Source organism: Rutilus rutilus (assembly GCF_951802725.1).
Source record: "Rutilus rutilus genome assembly, chromosome: 19".
In the NCBI taxonomy this organism is placed as follows: Eukaryota; Metazoa; Chordata; class Actinopteri; order Cypriniformes; family Leuciscidae; genus Rutilus; species Rutilus rutilus.
Genome location: NC_140232.1, coordinates 31284018 through 31300621, shown reverse-complemented (window position 1 = coordinate 31300621; position 16604 = coordinate 31284018). Strand labels below are relative to the sequence as shown.

The 16604-nt window shown below is 37.7% G+C and overlaps 3 protein-coding genes across 4 annotated transcripts in view; 1 reads left to right on the top strand and 2 right to left on the bottom strand.

The window, feature by feature from the left end:
• Positions 1 to 8: 8 nt before the first annotated feature.
• gpd1a (glycerol-3-phosphate dehydrogenase 1a) lies at positions 9 to 7158 on the top strand. Its single transcript, XM_084388967.1, has 8 exons — positions 9 to 171; positions 1235 to 1412; positions 2844 to 2984; positions 3152 to 3290; positions 4237 to 4349; positions 5624 to 5860; positions 6473 to 6579; positions 6662 to 7158. Exons 1-8 carry the CDS (start codon positions 128 to 130, stop codon positions 6756 to 6758), a joined length of 1056 nt encoding a protein of 351 aa, XP_084245093.1. The 5' UTR covers positions 9 to 127; the 3' UTR covers positions 6759 to 7158.
• Positions 7159 to 7340: 182 nt separating this feature from the next.
• Positions 7341 to 14402, bottom strand: LOC311278257 (NACHT, LRR and PYD domains-containing protein 12). Of its 2 annotated transcripts, XM_084388966.1 has the most exons (10): positions 14255 to 14402; positions 12344 to 13660; positions 12082 to 12268; positions 10632 to 10793; positions 10285 to 10449; positions 10011 to 10178; positions 9207 to 9380; positions 8959 to 9132; positions 8690 to 8857; positions 7341 to 8194 (listed from the first exon to the last, which is right to left on the bottom strand). In XM_084388966.1, exons 1-10 carry the CDS (start codon positions 14274 to 14276, stop codon positions 8125 to 8127), a joined length of 2607 nt encoding a protein of 868 aa, XP_084245092.1. In that variant the 5' UTR covers positions 14277 to 14402; the 3' UTR covers positions 7341 to 8124. The 2 variants fall into 2 exon arrangements, with proteins under 2 accessions (XP_084245092.1, XP_084245091.1); XM_084388965.1 differs by having other exon boundaries at positions 12082 to 13660.
• A 1005-nt stretch (positions 14403 to 15407) lies between these two features.
• LOC311278153 (keratin, type II cytoskeletal 8) overlaps positions 15408 to 16604 on the bottom strand; it is a 7214-nt gene continuing 6017 nt past the window's right edge. Inside the window, exons 6-8 of the mRNA XM_084388775.1 lie at positions 16399 to 16524; positions 15994 to 16214; positions 15408 to 15705 (exon numbers count right to left, since the gene is read on the bottom strand). Of these exons, the coding sequence (XP_084244901.1) occupies positions 15690 to 15705; positions 15994 to 16214; positions 16399 to 16524 (363 nt within the window). The 3' untranslated portion in view covers positions 15408 to 15689. The remainder of the gene's footprint in view (positions 15706 to 15993; positions 16215 to 16398; positions 16525 to 16604) is intronic.

The following is a 16604-nucleotide window of genomic DNA, read 5'->3' as shown; positions in this document are numbered from 1 at the left end:
TGGCCAAAAGCACAAGGGGGCGTGGCCTATACGGACAACACTCAAGTGCGCTCGCTGCGCTGCGGTTTGATTGACAGGTCAGAGTGACTGTAACTCAACGAAGGAGCCGGTGAAGATTCTCAGCGCAATGTCAAGTCCTAAAAGAATTTGCATCGTCGGCTCTGGGAACTGGTAAAAAAACATTTGGATTTTCTTTAGAAATGACTGAGCTGTAGGGGTTCTGGATTAGTTGACACTGACAGCACATGACTATTAGTTTAAACATTAAACAAAGGCACACATAGTGAATCACATGCTATGAACAACGAACAAGTATAAGGTTATGACATTTGAAGGGGCATAAAAGAAAACATGTTAATATGAAGGTTATATGTACAATGTAGTTTTTGCTACACAATATGAGATCCACTTAAGAAGTTCTGCTCAACAGCTTTGAATGTGCTTTTGGACTAACTTGAATACTTATCACTGTTTGCATGAGCCATTTGTTACACTTCGGCAATGCAAAACAAGTAGAACACATGTTCCAGTCAGTCACACTGGTTAGGTTCAGTATTTATGCTCCACAAGTTTCAACTATCTGTCCTACAGCCGTCTGGCCGCATCTGTGATTCAGTATAACGTCCATTTCTAATGTTTATAATGTACTGACGACTGCAGAGTATTAGGCTATAGCATACAATGCATGCAAAGAATATTGTTTTGTTATTGAATTGTTTCCCTTGACCTTTTAGGGTTTTAATAATTTAGACATTCACATATACATATTTATTAAATGTGTGTGCTTTTGATGACTGAGGTTTTCATGAGCTTGAATCTTTGAAATGGGCTACTGTTCCTTTAAAACCACCCTATTTTTGGTCACACTAAACAGACTCCAAAAGTAAATGTTTATATAACAACAATCCAAATTTATGTTTATGTATTCAGTTAAGAGCCATATTAAATTTCTCAAACAATACTGCAAAATTGATATGGTTGTGTATTTTGTAAATAAATTGCCCAATCAGCAGACTAGTTAACTAGTTACCCCACTGTAAGACTGATCTGACCCTCTGATCTGACACAACATGCTTTGATCACTTTCTTGGAATGCAAAATCTCCATTTTGGTAAAAAAAAAAATATATATATATATATATCGGGGTTGTGATGGGAGTAAAGTCCTTTGTTAATTTCCTCCTGCAACCTTTCACATGATGAACTCACACATTCTCTCTCTCTGTAATACACAGGGGTTCTGCTATTGCTAAGATAGTTGGCAGAAATGCCAGGAACAATTCGAGGTTTCACTCCACGGTTAACATGTGGGTGTTTGAAGAGACGGTGAACGGACGGAAACTCACAGAGATCATAAACACAGACCACGAGAACATCAAGTATTTGCCTGGACACAAGCTTCCAGAAAATGTTGTAAGAAACACATTATTTTATTTTAATCATATAATTTATTAAATATAAATATTATTGCATTAAATAATATATAATAAAATAATTGCAAATATACTATAATAAGATAATATATTTTGTTATAAATTAAATAAAATATTTTTTGCATGCTTGTACAATAAAATAATAAATAAACGGTTTAAGAAATTGTATTTAAATAAATTAAAGTGTGAAATCCTTATTCATATTTTCAATGTAACAGAAGCAAATATGGTAACTTTTTATTTGTGTATTTAAATTTGTATAATATTTGCATACATACACCAACATATATAGAATGTATACTATTAATGTATTATATATAAATTGTTATGTATTATATTATTTTAATATTTTAATATTACAAGAATAAAAATAGTTGCTTGTTTTAATTGCATATATGTATAAACAAATAAATAAAAATCAAGAGAAAATTGTATTACAAGAATAAAAATAGTTGCTTGTTTTAATTGCATATGTATATATATATAGTATATATATATATATATATATATATATATAAATCAAGAGAATATTATATTATATATAATTAGATGTGATTAATCACTATTAATCAATTTAACAGCACTAATATATAATGTATATATATATATATATATATATATACACACTTGTTAAATTGCATACAGTATTTAATTATAGTATAGTATATAGTAGTATATAGCATATTGTATTTTAATTTTATTGTGTGTGTGTGTGTGTGTGTGTGTGTGTGTGTGTGTGTGTGTGTGTGTGTGTGTGTGTGTATGTATGTATATATATATATATATTGATTATATAATGAAAATATATGATAAAAATACATATTCACCTTCAAGATTCAACCACACAGATCAGTTCACTTTTTTTGCTTGGGAAATTGTTTCAACAGCAAATAGTTGTAGAGGAAGTTAACACAATCCAGAAGTCTGGAGAAGAGTGCTGAGCCACTCGATTCTTCCCCAAAACCGTTGGGAGGCACGTGCTGCTTTGCGAAGGAAACCATCCATTTGTACTCTAGCAACTAATAAGAAGCTGACAAAGCTGCATGTGGTTTCTCCGTCATTATGACCTTAGACCAAATGTTTGAGAGTCAGCCAAATGGTTCAGCTTATAACTAGGTTCAGGAATCACTATCTCTGGACTGGGCTAGAGGCCTAGAAAACCATTGGCATTGATACATGGATTTATAATGTGAACAAGGTGGTTTTGGCTTGACATGGACATGTCAAAATAATAACAAAACAAATAGGCCAATATGTAGGTCACATAATTAAAGATGAAACAGGGCACCTTAGGTGTAACCAATCATATAGTGAATATGTTGAGTATGTATGTTTCTGCAGGTTTCATCATTACGTATCAAACTGATTCTTTTCCCTTCTCTCTATTCCACTCTCGTTCTCTCGCTCACAGGTTGCGGTGCCAGATCTGCTCGACGCTGCCAAGAGTGCTGACATCCTGATCTTTGTGATTCCACATCAGTTCATCGCTCGTGCTTGTGACACCATAAAGGGCAAAATCAAACAGGACGCGCTTGGAATGTCCCTCATCAAGGTCCCGTACACTCATGAATATATGCAATGTGTGCGGAAGTCATTTCTTTGCCATTTTCTCACTTACTCAGCAGCAGAAAAAAAAGAGGACAGTTGCTTTTTAAGATCGAAAGACTGTCACATTTGACACCGATAGCAAACCATGACTGTGCTTGTGGGTTCATTTAGGGGGTGGATGAAGGACCGGATGGACTGAAGCTCATCTCAGAGGTCATTCGCGAGAAGCTGGGCATCAAGATGAGCGTGTTGATGGGAGCGAATATCGCCAACGAGGTGGCGGATGAGAAATTCTGCGAGACCACCATTGGTGAGGCTAATAAAAAGCAATGTGAATATGTTAGATAGGTCACTTTGTGTTTGGGGGCCCTATCTTGCACCCAGCGCAATTGACTTTGTACATGTGTCATTCCTATTTTGCACCCGACGCACAGCGGACTTTTCCCTTCACAGACGCACATCGGTAAATTAGTGAATGACCTTGCGCTCCCGGGGGCGGTTCAGCGAAAAGAGGAGGTGTGTTCCGGCGCAAACGTTCCCTGGTGCTATTTTGCAGTTTCAAAAAACAATTCCACCACTGACCAGGAAAAACCTAGACTAAAGTCAGTGGCGCGTTATTCAGATGCTATTTTAAGGGCGCATGCTAGGCCATAATGTAGCGTGTGCACAACGCGCATACACTTTGCTTCTCTCATCTACACAGATGCAGCAGTTCCCATTTTTGCAAACCATACATAATTACAAGGAAAAATATTACCACAAAAGGGAAATCATTGTTGTGTCCATGAAGATGTGAAAAAATAGGCATAAATCTAGCTTACACATTTACCCAAATTATTATACGCCCGTTTAACCGAAGCTAATTTTGGTGGGTTTCTCCCATCCCCATTCAATGTCACTTCTCTGTGTTTTACGGCCCTGAGGAGAACGTCGGTCTCCTTGGCTGTGAACCGCTTCTGGCGTGCGCTTGGCAAATCCGCCGTTATAATAGCAAACCGCCATGGAACAAGCGCGCCTGCTTTTAAAGGGAGATGCCCAAACCACACCTATGAATAATGAAGCTACTTCAGACCAACCCATTTTAGATTTGCGTCGGGCGCAAGAGTCATTTATCCCGCCGGTATAATAGCAACAGCGCCCACAAATAGAGATCCGCCCACAAAGTTACTTGCATTTAGCGTTTGATACTTGCGTTTCAGATCGTTAAAATAGGGCACTGGGTGAGTAAATGCTTTTGTGTGTTTAATATTTGTCAGGCTGCAGGGATCAAACTGAGGGGGCGTTGCTTAAAGAACTCATGCAGACGGATCACTTCCGGGTCACGGTCGTACAGGAAGCAGATGTGGTGGAGATCTGTGGTGCACTGAAGGTTTGCTTATTCACACTTCAACATTTTACACCTCAAAATAGGACAGTGCGTATGTGACACAGTTCAAAATAATGTGATATCCAGTGTGTTGTCGACATGAAATCAAAATTTACCCTATTTACTTTGTTAGCGCATATTACTAGTCTTGTGGTGAACAATTAATCCGTGCAAGTTAATACACAAAATTATTGTCCGTTTTACACTCTATTAACATACTCTTGCTGTAAAGAGGTTTTTTGAAGCATGATGTATAAACACAAAACAATCAAACCAGTAGAACTACAGTATATACACTGATAAGAATTTGGACAGTTGCACCACTAACTTAGAAGTGTTGTTATTGCTAACTGAAACCTAAACTAATCATAATAAATCTGACAAAAGCACATAACAGAATTAATAAAACCTAAACTAAAATTTGAATGAAAATATAACAATAAAGGCTACTTCAAAATATGAATAAATACTATAATAGTATAGAAATAATACTAAAATAACAATAATAAATGTATTGTTGTCAAATGTCTTTGCCTGAAAAGTGTGCTTTGTGCTGTCTTTCTTTAAAATAAACACTAGTTGGTTTGATAGTGTAGCAAATGGAATGATTTTCAGACCAGTGTTTTTTTTATATCATTAATTATATTTGCAAATATTATGAATTAGCTTTTATTTTTATTAGTATTAGTATTTATTAGTCTTTATTTATTACTTTTACTTTTAATTTGAGTTATTTTAGTACTTAAACTTAAACTAAATGAGGGCTATATTTTTCTCTGTCACTGTATCTATTGTTTTATACCATAAATGCATTTACATTGATGCATTTGGCAGATGCTTTTATCCAAAGCAACTTTTACATTGCATTCAAGATACACATCTTTATCAGTTCAAGAATTCCTTGTGAATCAAACCCCATGACCTTGGCTAGCTACGGTTTGAGCTATAGGAGAAAACACTTTGCTTCTGAAATTTGTTAGGTTTGCAGAGTCAGATAAAAGTCTTAAAGGTGTAGTTCACCCAAAAATGAAAATTTTGTCATAATTTACACATCCTCATGTCATTGCAAACCGAATGGCAGAATTTCCATTTGGGTGAACTATCCCTTTAAGACTTTCATCTGACTGCTACAAAACAAACTTCATAGTGCACAGCAAGAACACAAACACCATAAAAATATAGTGTCAGGGGATCTTAGCATTTCCAAACAACACGTTTCTTGTTGTAATCTAGCTCAGAACATGTCAGACATTTAGACCCTCTTTGTCTTCCTACAGAATATAGTGGCAGTAGGAGCAGGTTTCTGTGACGGCTTGGGCTTTGGTGACAATACAAAGGCTGCGGTGATCAGACTGGGTCTCATGGAGATGATCAGCTTTGCTCGGTTGTTCTGCACCGCCGGCTCGGTCTCTTCTGCAACTTTCTTGGAGAGCTGTGGCGTTGCTGATCTCATTACCACATGTTACGGAGGACGAAATCGGAAAGTCGCGGAGGCCTTCGCCAAGACTGGCAAGGTGAGACACCAAGACCTTAAAGGGATAGTTCACCGAAAATAACTTTATTTTGTGGAACACATGCTTTTTCTTTACAGAAATGGAGCGGTCAAGCTTCAAAAAGACAAAAAAGTAGTCCATTTAACTTCTGCACTTTATTTCAATTCTTTTAACTTCACACAACTGATTTGTGAGGAACCACGCACTGTTAGTATTTTTACACTGTAAATCTTTCTTTCCCACCGCAGCAGTCAAATCTAATACATTTATATTTGGCATGTCACAATAACTAAGCCCAGAATGCAATCTGCTGACCCTTTAAAAAAAAAATTCTATCACTAAGTTTCAAAAGTAAAAAAAAAAAATTATTTGAAAGAAGTCTCTAAGTAAAAAGTTAAATCAGTAATAGTGAGAAATGATCAATCCATGTCAAGATAGTTTATATGAGACAGAAACAAAATTATTTAAATTCCATTTTCAATTTAGCATAACAAAAAACTAAATATTTGTAGCTTTGCGTACAATGAGAATAGTGCAAAACAGGTGATAATAGTAGCAGTAATATTAGTGCAAATACAAATAGAGTAAACAAATCTTTGGCAGCATTTGTAGTCATTAGATCCTCTGTTTCAGTCTCTCGAAGAGCTTGAGAAGGAAATGTTGAACGGTCAGAAGCTGCAGGGTCCAGCCACAGCCACTGAGGTCCACACCATACTCAAAAACAAAGGCGTACTCGACAAGTAAGTTTCAATTTCATTGTGCATTTACTTTAAGACCAAACACAATAAAGTTAGTTTATCTGAAAGTTTTTTCTTCCCACAGATTTCCCCTTTTTAATGCAGTGTACGAGATCTGTTACGAGGGTCGGCCTGTTACTGAGTTCATCCGCTGCTTGCAGAACCATCCAGAACATCAGTGAAAGAAGGACAGAGATGCAATACTGAGTGAGTGTGTGTGTGTGTGTGTGAGCCCTGCTGAAAAGAATGGCATTGCTGTTGCGTTTTAAATACTTTAACCAGCAAGACAGCTTCAGCTTCGTCAAACAGAAGCAGCATGCAAATCCATGGTTTCAGCGGGGTGTGTGTGTGTGTTACAACGAGAGCGAACAGGGTCGCGTGAGGACGCTCTCTGAGTGCACTATCAGGTTTTGTCATTTCTAATGAGTCCATCCTTTCAGTCGCTATTCTGTATAAAAGCCTCAAATGCCAGACTGAGCTCTCTTTTATAAGTGCCACTAAAACTGTGTGAAATAGTTCTCAAAATCACACTGAATTGAATGTTCTCAATATGTAATGTGAAATAAATCACTTTCTCTTTGAGTTCCAGCTGTCCATTTCTTTAAGACAATCATTTTGCCAATAAATTTCATTTTGAGGGTTGTCCGGTATGTGTAAGAACCAGACATAATATGCAGTGGCCCAAAAAGTATCACAATTAAAAATGATATATAAATATATATATAGTAATGAATGCTTCACAACCAGAAAGAAATCACTTTTTTGCACTGTATCTATTGTTTTATTATTATGAAACCTGACAAGCTTCTTTTTGTGATCTGTTTTTGCTTGTAAAGTGTGTTTGTGATATATTCCATTACTTCAAGTAAAATACTTTATAATATTTTGTTACAAATGCAAAGACATTCATACTTTTGGGGGCAACTGTATAAAACTGTCTGTAAAACAGCTAGGCATGCACCGATATGAACATTTTGGGCCGATACCAATAACTAATAATTCTTGATATTTGAAAGCCGATAAACGATATATTGGTCGATAAATCCAAAATTTTATATAATATTTGAGAGCCTGATTACAAAAACAAAAGTCTCATCATTAAAAGCCATGTCCCAAGCACACCATTATAATGTTCTCATTATAATTTGATGTAGCCTATATGATGTAGACTTATGCTGCACATTGCACTTAACAATCATATTTCAAGGAATTCTAACCCATTATGGCAAACAGTGTGCATCTGAAGTGTCTCAGCTAAAGGAAATAATCTATTATTTATCGGCTTTAATATATCAGCCAAATTTTCATCAGACCGATAACTATAACATTAAAAATGAATATATATCGGCCGCACCGATATGGTGACCGATATATATTGTGCATCCCTAAACACAGCCACTAGAGGGAGTAACTTTGTCTCTTGCTGCTAAGGAACAGATGGAACAGAATATGCATTAATAAAAGCTTTTTTACACTTTAAGCATGCATTTAATTTTAAAAGCCAAGATATGCAGGTGTATATTGCAGATGTCCCAAACTGAGATTCTTCTAGTAAACGATATTTGGGCACGTTTCCAGCAAGTCAAAAACATCCTCACTGAAGTCATTATATCTCAGACTGGAAGAAAATATCAGAAAAATAATACATTACTTATCACATACTGCATAGTACATCATATTGAATTAGGAAAGTATTTAAGTGCAATCATACAAAAAAAAAAATTCCTGGCCAAAATGTATGCAGAATATATGCTAAAGATGCTCATTTAAAATATATTTCATTTAAACCTTTCAATTACAAAATATATTAGAAAATGTACTGCAAGGGGCAAGAAAATGCATTTACTATATTAAAATACATTTTGGGCTAATACAAAATGTATCTTTAAATATGTATTTTGGACAATATAATTATATTTCCATTGGGGGGGAAAATGGTCAAAAACAATGAAATAGCTAACAAACTAAAAGTGACCATTTAAAATGTCTCTGTTTTTTTATATTTATTTTTTTTAGGCAATTTTAGTGCATTTAAAAAAAACCTTTTTTTAAATATATTAGATTTTTTTTTTCCTGTATGGCCATGAACATTACATTTATAGCCTGAACTTACTTTAGCTCGGTCATTTGAGGACGGGCCAGCATTAATTTGACCAATTGTGGTACGGCGGAGTCCGTCATCTCGTTGTTTTTTAGGATGAGAGTTGATAAAGTGCTGCTGGCAGCAACAGATTCACATAACTCCTCTACGCTAGCGTCTGTCAGAGTAAAAATCTCCAGACTGCAGAAGACAAGACAAGACAGATATTTCAATCATCAGGTGCGGTTTTGTGTTTCAAACGATCTCTAATCATGCTAGTTTCTGTTGAGGAAATTACTCACTCCAGGTGCTGGAGTTTGCAGTTTTTGTGTCTCAGCGCCTCCCACATGTGTTTGGCTGCACTCTCGCCCACATTATTCATTCCCACAGAGAGACTGGTGAGCCTTGACACGCCAGACGTCAGAACAGTCCCCAGTGCTCGAAACACCTCCTCAGTCAACTCACATCTTGTCAATCTACAACAAATACACACACAGCTTAGATTTCACACAGCTTAGATTTTTAAAAAACAACTCATTTGCATACATACTCCAGTATTTCCAGTGTGCACTTAGGAGCCATCAGGGCTTCACATATCTGCATGCCTCCTGATTGGCCGAGATCATTTACGGACACGTCCAGCTCAGTCAGACAGCAGTTTTCTGACTGGAGGGCAGCTGCCAGAGAGGGGCAGCAGGAGCCAGTCAACTCGCAGTCAGACACTCTGCGGGAAAAAAAAAGGTTTTTATTAACCTTGTGCAATTAACCTTAGGAATTTTGTAGCTAATTGCAACCATCTCAAACGTTTCAATTTGGCTCTAAATATATTGCAGATATATTTTTATTTTCAAAATGTATTGCATTTAGTTCCTGTTTGCCGTCATTCATATACATATCTATACATCTATACTATATATATACACCATTCAAAAGTTTTGATCAGTAAGATTTTTATTATTTTTAAAATAAATACTTTTATTTAGCAAGGATGCATTAAATTGTTCAAAAGTTTTTAACAAATAACAATCCTGTTATTTTTAACTTTATATTCATCAAAGAATTTGGAGAAAGGTTTGTCTTTTCAACACTGGTAATAACAAGAAACATTTTTAATAAAATTGCACTATTTGTTTTATTTCACTTTATCTTTGATCAAATAAATGCAGCCTTTGTGAGCATAAGAGGCTTCTTTCGAAAACATTTAAAAAATATATAATAATTTGAACGATAGTACAGTATATAAAAAACACACTTTGACGTGTAAAGAAAAAGATATTTGCTTCTTAGAGATGTTTAGACGTGACTTTGTATCCATGTATGTTGGTCACCTAAACGCATAGCATGAATGCTTTACTTCAATGTCTTTAGACGGCGTTTCTGTAACGCTTGTAAGATCAGCTCAATCCCATCATCCTCCAGTGAGTTCCGGCTCAGGTCTAGCATCCTCAGCTCTGAAAAACCATTGTTCAGAGCTGAAGACAGTGCAGACATGGACGCCGCTGTCAGTGAGCAACCAAGCAGACTGCAGAACACATGCACACACAAACAACAAAACAGCAGTTAATTGGTTTCATTTCTAGATTTCTGCTTCCAAAAAGAGTGAAGTAGTACGAATAGTGCAAGTGTACTTGATTTCCTGAAGTCTGCAGTTCTCCAGTGCACTGCTGAGATGAATAAGGCCTTGATCCTCTAGTTTATTCCCATAGAGACTCAGCACACGCAGTCGGGAGCCTCCGGAGAGCATCTTCGCCAGTTCTTCACAATCAGCTGCGGTCAAATGGCATCCATGCAGCCTAAACATGGTGACGACACATATCAGCAAGTACTACAGCAAAAGCAAGCACCAAGAAGGACGTAAACCAGTGTATGAAAAGTGATGGCACGGCAGTAGCACGCAAGCTCTCGGCACACAATCCCATTCCTAATATGATGCTGTCCTTTCTAATAAGGGCACATGCATAAAAAATGATCTTACATGAGAGACTGCAGCACAGTGTGTGTAAGTGCATGGCAGATGGTTTTGAATGATTCTTTTTCCAATCTGGAGCAGGACAAATCCAGCGAGGTCATCCGGCCCTCGGCCAGCGCTGTCGCCAGGTGGGTGATGGAGGCTAAACTGAGACCACTCTGTGACAGACTGACGGGATAAAAGACACAGTGGATTTTAATTGTATGGCCAAAAAATACTTTTTGAGAGGAAATTAATACTTCTATTTAGCAAGAACACATTCAATTGTTCAAATGTGACAGTAAAAACGTTTATATGGTTACAAACATGTTTATTTCAAATAAATGCTGTTTTTTCTAATCGTTAAATTATCAAACAGCACAACTGTTTTCAACGTTGATAATCAGAAATGTTTCTTGAGCAGCAAATCATCATATTAGAATGATTTCTGAAGGATCATGTGACACTGAAGACTGTAAATTCAGCTTTGCATCACAGGAATAAATTACATTTTTAAATATATTACAGTAGAAAACAGTTATGATGTTAATAAAAAGATTTATAACGTTACAGAGGCTTTCTAATTCAAATAAATGCTGTACTTTTAAAATACATGGTTTCCTCAAAAATATTCAGTAGCAAGCACAATTGTTTTCAACATTGATTATGTATCCCTAAGTTCAGCGTTACCCCTTTTCCACCAAGGCAGTGCTGGTGCCGGTGTTGTGCCGAATTTCGACACCCTGCCAAATTATTACCCCCCTCATTGAAGTCAGTACCTGATTGCCTAATCCTAACCCCTCCCCCACAACTAATCCTAAACCTACCAATACAAGGGGGGGTAATAATTTGGCACAACACCTATTCGGAGCCGGTGCCTACTCGCAAACCAGTTCTTTGTGTTTCGACAGCCAAAGAACCGGTTCTCGGCCAGGAAAATTGGTTCCAAAGCGGCACCAACTCTTTGCTGGACTAGAACCGTTCTTTTACCACGTCATGCTTACGTCGGGGGCTGGGGGCGGGGTTATTGTCAAACTTCTCAAACGTAACCTCCGTCTATATAGTAATCCAGACGAGCAGCACAAATGTGTTCTAAACGTCTTCTTCTGACCCCAATATAGGATCGCAAAGCCAGGAGAAACATTTGCAGAAAGACGATGTAGTCCAACATTGTAATTGTTATGCTTGAAGTTGGCGCAAGCGTTTCTGGGAAAGCTAAGATGTATGGCAACGTACACAGTGACGTAACGACGTCGTTCGCTGGGCTCTCTAGTCAGTGGAAAAACAAACAGGTTATGAGAAGGTTCGCAAGTTGAACCAACTTTGAACCAGCACCAGGTCCGAACCAGTTCTATTTTGGTGGAAAAGGGGTAACGTAACGTTAAGGAAAAAGGGTAACGTGAGGTGGTTTCGGAGTGATTAAAAGTTATAAGTGCATCTGGTAATGCAATGTAAAAATCTAAAACGTCAGACTCACCCAATGCTTTTCGACAGCCTTAACGCTGGAATAAGTTTCTCGACCTGCTCGTCTGTTAGTTTGGCACTATATAGGTTCATGTGCTCCATCTCTCCCATGCAACTCACTACATATGACAGCGCTGCGCAGTCGGGCTCCTGCATGTCACTGTAGCTGACATGCCTCCATTGGCTCTTGCTGATGCTTTCTTTGACCAGAGACGAGTTACGTGCATGTTGCAGAAGCCGGAAAACAAGAAAGTGCTTTGTTGCACAAAACATACCTGGCAACACTGTAGAAACATATCCCATCAACCACTGAGAGAACTCAGAAATACGGCTTTCGTCGAACCTTCCCACGGAGTCTTCTATTGGTTTACGCTGGACTGAGTCCGACAGCCCTGCTAGAAGTGTGTAGTACAAATCCGAGCGCTCGTCCGAGATCTGCACGGATTGGTCGAGATAAAAGGATGCGGCCGATAAGAACTCTTGCATCAGTGGAGACAGGAAGTAGAATGTGGTGTCAGGGGAAGTGACATCGCCATTGAAGCACAAGAAAGTAGAAAGCACAGGCTGGTGCAGAAATGAACGCAGGCCACAGGAAGTGACGTCGTTGTAGGAGCAAACCGGATTGGTTAGTTTGCCCAAACCTAACACAAGCTCTCTGGTTTCTTCTGCGTGCGTCTTCTGTTTCTCCAGGAGCATGTGCGTTACGATGCTGAGGAGGTGAGTAAGAGTCTCAGGTGGGGTGTTTTTACTCTCAAGCTGGGTTTTAAACACACTGCAAAGCGTCCAGCAGAAGGCCGGACGAAAACACTGCTCATTCACTCCCAACGCCTGCTCACTTTGCTGAAAAAGTCTCTCTGATAGGCCTACGTCATCAAAGAACTCCTGGAAGAACGTTCTCCTTTGGGTCTGGGAGAACCCGACCACCTCGAAAACTCTCGAAGACTCGAGCTTGACTGGCTCTCTGGAGGTGATCAGCATTGAAGCTCCAGGAAGCAGAGAACCGTGAAGAAGACTGCACAGCAATACGGGGCCGGTCGCTTCTTGTTGTGCGTCACAGACGAGACTAGAGGAGGTCGATGGAGTGCATAGAAGGTTCTGCGATTGCTCCAGCCCGTCGAGCACCAGAAGTAAAGATTGAGGACTCTGTAGAGCGATGGAAAGAGTCTCGGCGGAGATATGAGGGTGCACGCGGCCCAACATGCTCTGCAAACTCTCAGCTTTCCCTCCAAGAGCGGCCAGCTCCAAAACAGGCACTCGTAGAAGGAGTGCATAATGTTGCAGGCGCGTGCCAGTCGTCCAATCCCAAATGACCTTTTCCACCGCTGTAGTCTTACCCATCCCAACTCCACCATGAAAAACCACTCTGCGGCCTACAGATCCTGGAGGAAACTCTCGGGATATGACATCCTCAAAAGCTTCCCAATCGCCTCTTTTCACCCCACCACAACCATCGTGATACAAGCACACTGAGAGGGGAGTGTAGTGGCCTCTCCGGATCACTTCTCCCACAGGCTGACCTCCCAACAGAGAGTTGGGCAGAGTGGAGTTCAGCACAGAGTTTCTCAAGGCCTCTTTATGCAATTGCTGCACGTCTGTGGAAAGAGAAATATACACTAGAAAGGAAGTACTTGATTACATCACACTATCTATCTATCTATCTATCTATCTATCTATAATTCCCTCGTTCTATCTATCACTCATTCTATTTATCTATCACTCATTCTATCTTTCTATCTATCTATCTATCTATCTATCACTCTTTTTATCTATCTATCACTCATTTGTTTGTTTGTTCATTCTATCTATCTATCTATCTATCTATCTATCTATCTATCTATATATATATATATATATATATATATATATATATTTGCTCCTGTCTATCAATCATCTAATTACTGCACATCTATCTATATATCTATCATTCACTCCTTCTATCTATCACTCGTTCTATATATCTATCTACTGTATGTATCATATAATTACTGCACAACTCTATCTATCTATCTATCTATCTATCTATCTATCTATCTATCTATCTATCTATCTATCTGTTGAATGCTCCTGTCATTAAAATGCACACTCCAGTTCAACTTCCTGTAGCATGTCTATCTGTCTATCATGTAACAGCTAAACATCTAACAGCCAGAGGTTTCAGTCTCAAAACTGAAATTATTTTTGCTCACCATATGAAATATCGCTCTGCATGACTGGAGATGTAGATATCGTGGGGAATTCTGATGTTATACGAGTGGTAGATGTCTGTCTAGTGTTGTGTCCCTGACTCTGACAGGCTGGTCAGTCGTTGCTCTCTCATCAGTGGAGAATGAGGAAGTGAGTTGTGTTTGTTTAATAAGACCCTCTGATTACAATGAAGTTGTAGTTGTGGACACCTGATATTTAATGGCGCTGCTGGTGGTCAGAGCAAAGTTTTCTAATGTCTCTGTTATCTCGGACATAAACTGATCTACAGAATAAAAGCCTGATACAAAATAGCACGTGTGTGTATAAAATATTCTACCTTTTAAACTGTTTGTAGAGCGTCAATGCGGCGCTTACGAGCGCGGAACCAAAAAGAAGTTAAATAGCGCCATCTAGTGACAGATTACATTAACACGTCAATCGTTTTTATTTATATGTCTCACTCTCAACCATTTATTTTAAATATTTATTTGTATTGTCCTTTTTCGTTTTGTTGGGTTTAGAGTTGCTTGATGGTCGTGTGTTTATTTATAAAGGTGCTTGAATAAGGTGTTGATTCCTTTTGTCACTTTCCTTGGAATCTTATCAAGCCTGTGTTAACACCTGTCTCTCTCTCTGAAAACAGGATTTCAAACTTTGCTTCACTCCTTTATCACTGTTAGACTATGACATGAGTAAAGCTGCCTGGCCTCTGGTCACGCTCTTCTTTGATGTGGAGTAAAAAGATAATTCAGATTCTTCAAATGACACTAATTGTGTAATTTACATGTAATTTACATTTAAGGACAGAACATATTAAGGGGATAATTCTCCCAAAAATTAAAAATTTTGTCATAATTTACCCATGTTGTTCCAAACCTTTGTGAGTTTCTTTCTTCTGCTGAACACAAAAGAAGATATTTTAAAGAATGTTGATAATCAAACAGTTGACGGTAGCCACTGACTTCCATAGTAGGAAAACAAATACCATGGAAGTCTTGAACAGAAGAAAGAAACTCAAGTCTGGAACATCACGAGGGTGAGTAAATTATGACAAAATTTTCATATTTGGGTGAACTATCCCTTTAATACCCGATTTAGATTTTGATCTCAAAACAAATGAAATAATCCTTAAGTTTATTTATTGTATATTTCTTTCAGATTTATAATGGAATTTCAGACAAAAAAAAAAAAAACCTTTACATAAATGGCATTTGGAGAATTTATATATGGCCTATATATATATATATGACCTTTATATAACAAAAAATGACATTTGCTGCATAAAATTATTTATTTTTGTAATGCCAAATAATACTGAGGACATTATTTTCTTCTTTTTGTCATTTGCCCACTCTTGAAGTCTTCGCTCAGCAATGACAATCAGGGATTGTTTGATTGACATGTGATGTAAATGTGTAGACAGGATGAATGTTTACGTTATTCCAGTCCAAGCCTGATGGGAGAGAGGTCGGATTTGAGTTATTAGCTGAAACCACTTTCAGGTCATTCATAATTTAAATCACACACACACACACACACACACACACACACACACTTTCTAAAAAATAAAATTATTAATTTATTACAATAAAAATAAAAACTATTTTTTCGAAAAAAAAAAAAAAAAAAAAAAGTTAAATGTATAATATACTACTAAAACAATCATAATAAAATAATCATTTAAATATAATCATACTTTATATTAAGCACTCGGTTAATTGCTTAAGCTTTACAGTTTCACCTGTTCTCTTCTCCTTCCAGTAGTTTTTTGTAGGTGGCGATCTCAATATCCAGAGCCAGTTTGACATTCATCAGCTCCTGGTAGTCATGGAGATGTTTGGTCATTTCCTGTTTGGCTTTCTGCAGTGCGTCCTGCAGTAATCTGATTTGTTGTTTAGCGTCAAGCACCGCCTCCTCACCACAACGCTCCGCCTCTTCAATCTGCCTCTCCACACTCTCACACTGTAATGTTATCAGAGAATTACAGTACAACTCATTTAAAATGAGCTTACATGCATTTACAGTCCTGACCTTTAAAGATCCCAGCACAGAAAGTTATCAGTGCGTTTATTGAGGATACTCATGGTTTCCCTAGTGTTCAAATGCAGACATGATCAGTTGCTAGAGTATTATCTTGATCGGTTACCTGTGATTTAGCCGAGGTTAAGTCATTTTGCAGTCGCATGATCTGCCTTTTCAAATCAGCTATTGCACTTGTATTGTCTTTCAGCTCAGTGTTGCACTTGTCAGCCTGCGATGAGATCATGTGAAACTGTGGAGGAAAACACAGGAATATGCACAATTATTAAGTTTATGTATATGTATATGTATATGTATATGAATAAATATTTG

Bases quoted from the DNA above. Each gene is read 5' to 3' on its own strand.
- gpd1a (XM_084388967.1), top strand. From the start codon at position 128: ATGTCAAGTCCTAAAAGAATTTGCATCGTCGGCTCTGGGAACTG. The intron at 4,350-5,623 runs GTTTGCTTATTC...GTCTTCCTACAG, and splicing joins AGATCTGTGGTGCACTGAAG to AATATAGTGGCAGTAGGAGC. The intron at 6,580-6,661 runs GTAAGTTTCAAT...TTCTTCCCACAG, and splicing joins AACAAAGGCGTACTCGACAA to ATTTCCCCTTTTTAATGCAG.
- LOC311278257 (XM_084388965.1), bottom strand. From the start codon at position 14,276: ATGCAGAGCGATATTTCATATG. The intron at 10,794-12,081 runs GTGAGTCTGACG...TTATCCCGTCAG, and splicing joins AGGCTGTCGAAAAGCATTGG to TCTGTCACAGAGTGGTCTCA. The intron at 9,133-9,206 runs GTATGTATGCAA...TATTTGTTGTAG, and splicing joins TGCACACTGGAAATACTGGA to ATTGACAAGATGTGAGTTGA.